Raw genomic sequence first — 10,183 nt, 5'->3', positions numbered from 1 at the left:
TCCGTATGGTAAAAAGTACCGGATACAACAACTTTATTCAGCCTACATAGTTTCTGATTACTTTAAGGCCTTTATTTGTTAAGAGTGGCTGAAGTCTCATTGGTCAGAGGAGTTTTCAGGCTCTAACAATGAGAGGAGTGATACATTATCCAAGGAGAAGCTAAAATTCTAGTTTGGTCTCTCAACAAAGCTCACACGAGAGTGCCCCCTGGTGGCCAAAAGCAAGCACATCACCTGTTTATATGTTAACTGTATTCTGTGCTGAGGTTATCCCACTGTTCAGTTGCATTTAAACCTGTGTATGTCAGTATTTCCCACCCAGTAGCCCACATCATGGCCTTTTTTTCAGACTGGGTAAATGTAAGTGAAAATGAACATGTCGCTGTGGGGAAAAAACTGCTTTTCTAAGGTCAAGAATGAGCTGTTTTGCTCAACTTTTTGCCAGTGGGCAGATAGCTAAAAAGTCCATGGATGCCAGGAATGGCGGAACGTTTTGAGCATCTATAACAATAACAACCAAGTTAACAGACCCTGTTGATGAGGGCTCTGTGATACGACAGAAAGCTTCAGATTAGCTGATAAATGGACAGTGAGGTGGGACTGTTTGGTCAGCTAGTTACTGGAATGCGAGATGAAGTCGATGACTTAAAGATGTTTTAAGTCCTGAAAGAAAAAAAAAGAATCAAACTCTGCTCTGCATTAGGGAGATTATCTAGACTAATATTTGGTACTTTTGATATACACAGAGGTCACACACATTCAAGAAGTGAGCCAAAGGAACATTTCTATTTTTATTAAATTGCTAAAGCTGTCATTACACAAAAATAACAAACTTTTACTTCCTGACACAAACTGCATCATAGCCTGTTGAACTTTACAGGAACAGAGAGGTCAACTCTCCTAGAGGGGAGAAATAAGCTGAAAACTAAACTAGAAACCAACTGTAACTGTACTGTCAAACTATAAACACCTCTGACATTTGGCAACTGATACATATTTATGCTAGTAATTTAAATATGGAAATCACAGGTAGATAATACAAGTTTTAGACAGATGGACAGCCAAAAAAAGAAGAAAAAAAAATATTAAGATTGACAAAAAATCAGGATTCCCCAAAACATCTATGCAGTTATATGATCTTTGCTCTTGTGAAGTTAGAGAATATGGGAGTATATTGTATACAGGTGGTTTGTGGGGCATCCACCTGCTCAAACTTTGTGTTTAACTCATAAACAAACTGGATTTAATGCCGATATGTCTCCGGGGAAACTGGGTCTGATGAGGCCAGAAAGGGCTGACAGTGTGGGCAACAAACCACTTGTTCAAATCTAACAGAAAAGATGCCTACCAGATCAACTAATCAATCAATACCATCAATTTAAGAAACATTTAAAAATGTACTTCCAACAAACTTCCTAGCATAGTAGTGGTCTGTCTACTTTCACCTCAGTCACTCCCAAACATGTGCACAACCAGAAAGTATTCATAATTTACAACGCTATAAAGATTCAGGAATTCTCATTCACAAACTAAAGACATTATACATTTTCTTTACTGAAGGGAAAATGAGTGGATTTAGCTCTGAATCATCCAACAATGTGCACTAGTAAGACTGATGGAAGCCTCTCTACAACACAAAACACAAACAGGTTAAATCTAATCATTTCTGCTTCTGTTGGTATCTGGAGGTCAGCAAAATAAAACTGCTGTTCAAACCAGCCAGTATTTATGTAATTATTAAAACATAGTTTATACATGTATGTGTGAAACAAGGGGCCCATATGAATAGTAGCAGGACAGTCATGAACAACATGTCTAATAGCACATGTATGGATTTAGGAAACGGCTCTATTATTCTGATATTTCATATAGATATAAAAATAGAGGTTGAGAAAGAGAAGGAAATTTAAGGACTGAGAAAATAAATTAAAAATGTGCGAGTTTCTGGACTAACTTGTACAGCTGAATAATATTTACACTTTCATACATCTTTTAGTAGCCATTGTCTCACAGTGCGTGAACTGAAATGTAAATGAAACATAATTATATATAACTCAGCGACAACTGGTTTTAGCCTATAGTGTTGCAATGCTGCAGTCTGAGGAAAAGCCTCATATCATCAAAACATCTTACTGTCCAGATAAAATAAAATGAAACTATTTTAAATGTACCTATACTGACTTATTTCTTAAAGTATACAACAATTTTAATGTGATTTCCTTGTTTTTTAGGGTAACAAAAAAAAACAAAAAACAATCTGGAGGTGATGTGTAAAAACTGAATTAATCAAAAGGATGCATGCTATACATGCATTTCCAAGAAGACATATCAGCAAGCAGACAGTTCATAGCAACACTATGACATTACCATGAGTAGGCTTTAACTCAGAACTTGGAAACATCAACAGAGGAATAATACTGGATAGATGTGTGTAAAGTACAATGTTACAGTCTTCTTAAATAAAACATACATACTCTGGTTTAAGGTGGCTCTGTCCTTCTATTATTAACAAATAAACATTTTACATTGTCATCACACCGCCCTGGGCTCGGATTGCAAAAACATGTTAGTGCTTTGGCCAGAATTTTTTGAGGACCGGTGGGTGTTCCCTTTATACAGCGTTGTGCAACTGCTCAACTGACACTGATCCACTTAAGGTCAAAACCAAAACTAGCTTTATATAATTTCTGTGGCATCAGAAGCCAAAATCTGAAAATGTGCACTTGAACAATAGCATACTGTATCTATATATTCACTGATTGTGGGATTCTCATGTGAAAATGTACAGAATGAGAAACAGGTGTCAACTGATTTCTCATACTAACATAAGCCTTGTGATTCTGTACACCACACTTCTAGAGCCTTTGAACTCATTTACAAAGACAGTGAAGGAGGAGCTTCATTTCCATGACATGAGATCACGTTTCTCCTGACCCTGCCTGCACACTGCGATGATATTATAGAATATGCGGTGCAGAACGATCGTTGGTGAGAGTTCTCTTGAGTTTGACCCCCTTGCGAATGGCCACCAGCATGTTGACTTCTCGCCCTCCTTCCTGCGTGATCTCACTGTGAAGGTGCTGCTGGGCCAGCTGGTTGGGCAGGAGGATGCTGGGAGGATTGGTTGTAGCCTTACCGCTCCAGGACACCACAGGCAGTGGGCCAGCATCCTCCCCTCCTGAAAATGTTGAGAAATCTGGGTTTTCTCCTCCTCCTCCCCGCAACTCCTCTGCACCCCTGCTCCCATTAATTGCTCCTGACATGTCAGGCACTGTAGGGATTTTTACTGGAATGACAGGTGTACGAATAGGGATGGGCCCTGTGCCCCCAACTGAGCCTGAACGTCGGGCAGAAGGTTTTGAAGAGGGAGTGCGGCGGATTGTGGCAACCCCAGGGGTGACAATAACTGGGCCAGGGTGTGTAGAATAGGAGCCAGAGGCATTATGGGAGCTCGACCCAGAATAAAATCCTGCAATCATAGAACATAAATGATAAAATGAGCCAATAAAAATATGAATTTTACTTAAAAAAGTATATTTCAGTATATTACACAGTAACCTTTGTTGTTTATTAACAAGATAATGAAGGACATAATGAGAAAGAAGGGGAAAAACAAATGAGAAGTGATCTCCAGATATCACATTTACCTGAAATTCATGTTTTAAAAGTGAGATATTAACATAAACCTACACAGTATCAAAAATGTAAACATGAAAACATTTCAAGTGTACATCTACATTTATGACACAATTGGTGCAGTCTCTACCTGTAGGTGTAGCAGGATAAGCCCCACTAGCGGTAGTTGAATACGCTCCTGTGTGGATCGGTGTGGAGGGATAAGGCACCCCTGGGTACGCACCCTGTCCAGGAAGAGGAGCCTGTGTGCTAGGCAGGCCAGCTGTCGAGGCTGGACGTTTGGTCTGGAACATGCGTCTGTAGGACTGACTGATGTCACTGTTTCTGGGGATGGTGGAGGACTTGTCAAAGTCAGGCGGCTGCTGCTCGGGCTCCTGGTCTCCAGCCATTGAGAAATAGTCATAGTCTGATACTGGAGGGGCAGAAAGAGAAAGGTCAGCAAGATACTGTATATTATGATACTTGGATAAATTAACACTGTACTTTAAATTTAGAAGGAGTGTGTTACCCTGTGATGGTATAGTGTCTTCAGAGCAGCAGGGTGTGTTGGTCTGTGTGCTGTAGCCACTGGAGCACTGGATGGAGTCTCTACTGGACCTCTGTGTGCCTAGCTCCAGACCTCTGGATAAGACCAGAGCCAGTTCCTCATGGGTCTCAATATCACCAGCCTGTAACAATCACCCAGTGAAAAAAAAGGAACTAAGCCTGAAAGTCTGTCTGAATACAGCCAGGTACAAATTATTAGTCATTAAAATCATTAGGTAAGACTCATTATAGTCATTAAATGGTGGGAGGCTCATTTGTGTGGTTTAAATGCCACGGCTGCAAAAACAATGAGCAGCTAAAAGTTGAATGTGAGGTTGCCTGAAATGTCAGCATCACACATAGCATTACATGTTCAGCTATGTTCATGCTCTTCATCAAGAGCAGGCAGAAAAAAGATGCAACTGTATCACTGTGGAATTATTGTGGGAAAAGCTAATGCAAAGAACAGGAGTCTTCAAGCACAATGTTAAGAGGACAGAGCACCTGAATCCTTACAGAGCTACTTTGAATCAAATATCTAACAGGATTAAGAATAAATACAGTCAGTGAAAGTGACTCAACATTTTCTGGCCAACAATAAACTTCCAGTGGCTTTTATTAAGACTGATTTATTGAAGCTAGACAAAGAAGACATAATAGAGCATAAAGTACTGTAATTAAGTGGCTAAATAAAGGCAGTGCGTGTTAATTATATTACAATTAAATAAATTACCGAGATTCTACTTGCTAAAATAGTGTGCTTGCCTTTTTTATAAGAGCTGATGTTGTAAACCAAGCCAAACTATAGGAGACAGAGACAAACACTGACCTTGAGAGCTGCAGCCACAGTCCTGTTCCTGTCCTCCACTGATGCTGGTGGCGTTTGGTGCTGGGTCTGGTGTAGTGAAGCCAGAGCTGGTGCTGAGGCTGTGCGTGAGGCTGGGCCTGAGAGAGGGCTGCTATCACGGTTCATACTATCATTGCTGTCTACTACAGCTGGGGTCTCCTTGTCTTTCTTCTTCCTTAGTGTATTGACCATGGGTTGGTCATAAGGTCCTGGCTTGGCCCAGTCCTATGAAGACAGAAATGTCAGTTTATTTTGGCGAAATTCAGATTTGCCTGAAATTCTTTCACTCTTCATTTCAACTCAGTTTGAAAGCTTGCGGATTTTACCAAGGTATAAAAGAAAAAAATGATATATTAAAAAACATTACCACATAAAAAAACTAAAAATTAAACCAGGTGTGGATGTCAAACAAACGACAGGAGGATGAGAATCAGTCGATTATCAAGACTGAGGCGATGCACAAACCTTCCAGCTGGGAACTCGTGATGAATGCACCATGGGGGAACCCATTGTGAAGTAGTGAGGCAGCAAGGCTGAGTTGGGCCGTGACCATGAGCGAGTGGGGTAGGAGGAGGAGGTGGAAGATGAGGAGGAAACAGGTAAGAAAGGGAGGGCAGTGCCTGACAGCGAGCCTAAACTCCCCCCATTGCTGTGCAGATAGGGGGAATTGCCTGGACTGTAGTGGTCAAAGCCATTCAACAACTGGATGTGTGTACATCAGCGGGAGGAGGGATGATAACAGAAACAGATCAAACAGAAAAACACACACAGAATGAGATACATTACTGAAAATTAAAAACCAAACCACATCACTTAGGAGAAATAATTCAAAGGAACACAAAAAATAATAAGGAATCAATACTGAACACATCAACACAGATCAAAGGAAATGGCCACAAATTCTGAACTGAATAAGAACTGAACAAACTGATGCTGGGGAGTTTCTGTGGTAAAAAAAAATTCGATGCAAAGTACAGCCAGGTTTGAGGTTTCGTATGAAGAAACTGTGGGGCATGTAATGCTGTTAAAACATAGGCATTTATATGAAAGAGGGTTAAGGTTCATGATGGATGAGTGAGTTTCACCTTGTCAGTAGTGTGCTGAGGTGCAGTAGCAGCAGCTAGAGAAGTGGGGGAGCTGTTGGCACTGTGAAGCTGGCCATTGTCTGACCCCTCAGAGGAGCTGGAACTGGGACAAGGCTGGAGCAGCAAGAGCAGAAGCACGAAACCAGAGGGAGTGGAGTGGGTGGGTGGGGGTGCACAGCAGATAGAGAAACAGATGTGCAGATTGGAAGCACAGAGAAGCAGTTTGTTAGAGAGAAGAGGCAACTTTTCCACAGTTTTCAGCAGTTAGTGTGAAGCAGAGCAAAGTGCCTTTAGAGGCTGTAGAGAAGGTACACTGGAAGTCACACCAGCACCGACTGCATGGACATGAGCAGAGTTAGAGGTGCTGGAGCCTTGCAAAAGCTAAGTCAAAGAAAGTTAGGGATCTATTAGGAATTTAAATTCTGGTTATTTTATTAAAACCAATAATATATTTAATCCATGCATATAGAGAAATCATCTTTTAGCAAGCTGCCCTCCAGAAGCAGCTGGGTCGGCTACACCCTGCACAGAAGCGGGTACTGTCAGTGGATGGAAATGAAAAAGATCCACATCAAGCCATGAGACTGTTCTCTTTCAAACATAACCAACTGTTATTACTCCAAGAATGAGGCAATGAAATGGCTGATCCCCAGGACAGTACTGTAACTGGGTCAGATACAGACTTGCCAAACCAAATTCACTGCATCATAAAAACTTGTCCAACTAAAACTATTGTGTCCTGGATGGGGAACTCTGGTCGCTGGTGTGCTAACATCAAGTAGTGCAGCCTCTTTCATGGTTGATCTCTAACCACAAACCCCACACAGATAATTACCAGTGAGATATTCCAGGGGGACTGTCTGAAACCCTGTGTCGGACGGTGAGATCAATGTGACAGAATGAGACTTGCTGATAGATATATGTCCATAATGTCCTTAAAGCATACTCTTGACACTGTAATATGTTGTTTTACTTTGACACATTTAATGAAAATACAACATGCAGCTTGCTCAAGCCTCTGCAACCAAACCGCAGTCTGTCGCAGCGGTCTACTCTATAATAGCAAGATGGAGCAGACCTGTTTTGCCCTGGGCTAGAATGGAGGCAGACTAATTTCCTGGGCATTTAAACTATAATAATAGTGGTGAAATTACTTCACTATGATCACATACTTACTACTGCCAACTAACTGCCTCTCATAGTGGTTAGTGGGATGTGAGAAAAGACTTGTGTGGATTGCTGATTTGGAGTTTTTCTCTCTGTCTGTGACTACAATGACTTGTAAATCTGGGATTTGTGGTTTTACAGTTTTGTCTCAACCATATGTACTGTGTATACTAGGATCTAAAACTAAGGTTAAATGTGGGACAGACATTTTTTTCTTACCTTTGTTTCAGCTGGCATAGGCGAGGATGATTTGGACAAGGTGTACTGGTCTTGTGATGAAGAGATGAAGCCCGAGTCATGGGAGGAGATGCTAGAGAGCCGGGCTGGGGCCTGCTGGGGCAGTGTGGAGCTACGGTACCGATGGCAGGGGTGATGGTGGTGGAAGAGGTGGTGTGAGGAAGAGGAGGAAGAAGAGGAGGAAGGAGAATGAGAGTGAGAGCCACTGGATCCCCTGGAGTCACTACTGTTAACGCTGTTCAGACTACTGCGAAAAGGGAGGGAGTCAGGGATGAGGGAAGGACCAGAGGAAGGAGAAGTTTGGCAGTGACAGGAGGGGTAAAGAGAATAAAGTGCACCCACAGATATGAATTGAAGAAAGAAGGTTGAGTGAAGACAGGATAAAAGGAATAACAGGGAAGGTATGAAGGTAGAGGATTGGGGGAAAATGTGGAGGAAACAGGGTGGGAAACAATTAACACAGCACACCAAGATGCAGCAAGCAGTGACTGAGCCAATCCAGTCAAAACAAACCAAAAAAATCATTATGACAATTACAGGCACAATATCAAGCATGTCTCAAAAATATAAAGGCCTGGATAACCTGTAATTTTCTACATCTCAATTCTGACAAAACCAAAGTTATTGTACTTGGGCCTAAAAACCTCAGAAATGTCCTATCTGACCATATAGTTGCTCTAGATAGCACAGCCCTGGCCTCCAGTACTGCTGTAGGGAACCTTGGAGTCATTTTTGACCAGGATATGTCCTTTAAATCACACACAAACCAGGTCTCTACAACTGCCTTCTTTTATCTGCACATCACTGTCAAAATCAGGAACAGATATACTATACATATAATATATGTGTGTAGGCTGTATACACATGTCTACTGTGTATATGTCTATTGTGAATGCTGTATAGTTTTGTTTAATATTATAATCCTAGTAGGCCAGTGAAGGGGGGTAGAAAGGTACTTGGCATGTTATGTTGTCTTCTGGTATTTCATGGCACCACAACAACCACTGTGGATAAGACAGTCACCTTAGTAACTGCAAACAGGGGACTTGTCCTGCTGTCACTTAGCATTTTTAACAATACCAACAGTCTTTTAATGGCCTTCATTTGTGCCCATGAGGTGGTGCCTCTGAAATGATCAGAATTTAATGAAATTACTGACATGCATTCTAGGACAGGTTTGATTTGGTTTGTTTGGGTGTATTTTCCGTCCCTGTACCTTCCTGCAGCTATCTGTGGCTCCGGAGCTGTATGTTTCTGATGAGCAGATGGTATCTCATCTGTTTGTTGTATTTTTGTTGTGTCCTGATGCTTTTCTTCTCCTCTCTCTCCTCTATCCACTCACCCCAACCGGATGAGGCAGAAGGCTGCCCAGGGTCTGTCGGAGGTTTCTTCCATTAAAGGGGGTTTTTCCTGCCCACTGTCGCCAAGTGCTGCTCAAGGGGGGTTTGTTGGGTTTTCCTTGTAATAGTGTAAGATCTAGACCTGATTATATAAAGTGCCCTGAGATGATTTTTATGAACTGGCATTACACAAATAAATTGAACTGAACTGGACTTCATGCCTATGAGACGGCTTTTTGAGAATAACAGAAAAACAGTGACAAGCAAAAAACAGCATAAACACTGGCTGTAGTTACTATGTGACAACAATTGGAACATTAAAGCAGATATAAAAATGGTACTTGGAAAATCAATTCTATGAAAGACACATACAACAACATGTACCGCATAATGAACAAACAATAGAATGCACAAGGATAAGGCAAAGCTATAGCCTACTTAGTTTAGGCTGCTGGTGCTTCACTAACATGTATAAACAGAAAAGTGTTTTAGCCAAGTCACTAAATGGATAAATGTTGTAAATTGCAAAACAGCTGAAGTATTTTTAAAAAGGCCTTCTTGCAATGATTTATGAAAACTTTAAGCATCCCAGTATGTGAATTGCATCACAAGGGACAATAAAATTCTGGACCTACTGTATGCAAATGCCAGAAATGCATACACCTCCGGCCCCCTCCCCCCCAGGTCGCTCTGACCACAACCTTGTTCACCTACTCCCTGTGTATACTCCAGTGGTGAAAAAAGTGTCACCCCAGGTCAGGGTAATAAAGGCATGGACAGAGGATGCAATTGAGCAGCTGAGGGACTGTTTTCACACCACAGACTGGGATATCCTCTGCAGTCCTCATGAAGAGGACATAGACGGCTTCACACACTGTGTTTCGGATTACATAAACTTCTGTGTAGAAAATACCGTACCATCCAGGAGAGTACGGTGTTTTCCTAACAACAACAGCCGTTGAGTGAGCCCCGAGTTAAAAGTACTGCTAAATGAGAAGAAGAGGGCTTTCCTCTCAGGGGACAAGGAGGAGCTGAGCAGGGTGCAGCAGGAACTAAAGTACATGATCCGGAGGTGCAAGGCTAGCTACAGGAAGAAGCTGGAGCAGAGCATGGAGAATAACGTGCGTGAAGTGTGGAGAGGCCTGAAACACATCTCGGGTCATGGTAAAAGTGGAGATGGTCAACAGGTCACAGGGGACAAGGCTTGGGCAAATAAACAGAATCTGTTTTTTAATAGATTTGACTCTACACAGTCCTCAGCCCCCACCCTGCCAGCACCCCTGACTTACTTCTCCAGGTCAGTTGTCTCCCTGCAGCCGCAGCTCCTCACACCTCAGCTCGACCCT

The 10,183-nt window shown here is 42.0% G+C and overlaps 1 protein-coding gene across 13 annotated transcripts in view; it reads right to left on the bottom strand.

Annotated features, from left to right (window-relative positions):
* Positions 1–784: 784 nt before the first annotated feature.
* The window catches only part of LOC109964876 (metastasis suppressor protein 1-like), a 59,951-nt gene continuing 50,552 nt past the window's right edge, over positions 785–10,183 (bottom strand). For 8 of the 13 annotated variants that reach the window (XM_020608457.1, XM_020608451.1, XM_020608452.1 and 5 more), the window contains 7 exons: positions 7,480–7,744; positions 6,094–6,207; positions 5,474–5,710; positions 4,991–5,233; positions 4,145–4,304; positions 3,767–4,048; positions 785–3,469 (listed from right to left, as the gene is read on the bottom strand). In XM_020608457.1, coding sequence (XP_020464113.1) covers positions 2,958–3,469; positions 3,767–4,048; positions 4,145–4,304; positions 4,991–5,233; positions 5,474–5,710; positions 6,094–6,207; positions 7,480–7,744 — 1,813 coding nt within the window. In that variant the 3' untranslated portion in view covers positions 785–2,957. The remainder of the gene's footprint in view (positions 3,470–3,766; positions 4,049–4,144; positions 4,305–4,990; positions 5,234–5,473; positions 5,711–6,093; positions 6,208–7,479; positions 7,745–10,183) is intronic. The other 5 variants (XM_020608458.1, XM_020608456.1, XM_020608461.1 and 2 more) reach the window with 5 other exon arrangements.

This window comes from Monopterus albus, unplaced genomic scaffold (genome assembly GCF_001952655.1).
Source record: "Monopterus albus unplaced genomic scaffold, M_albus_1.0 scaffold93.1, whole genome shotgun sequence".
In the NCBI taxonomy this organism is placed as follows: domain Eukaryota; kingdom Metazoa; phylum Chordata; class Actinopteri; order Synbranchiformes; family Synbranchidae; genus Monopterus; species Monopterus albus.
Note: the sequence above shows the minus strand (reverse complement) of the source record. Positions and strands in the feature narration are given on the sequence as shown.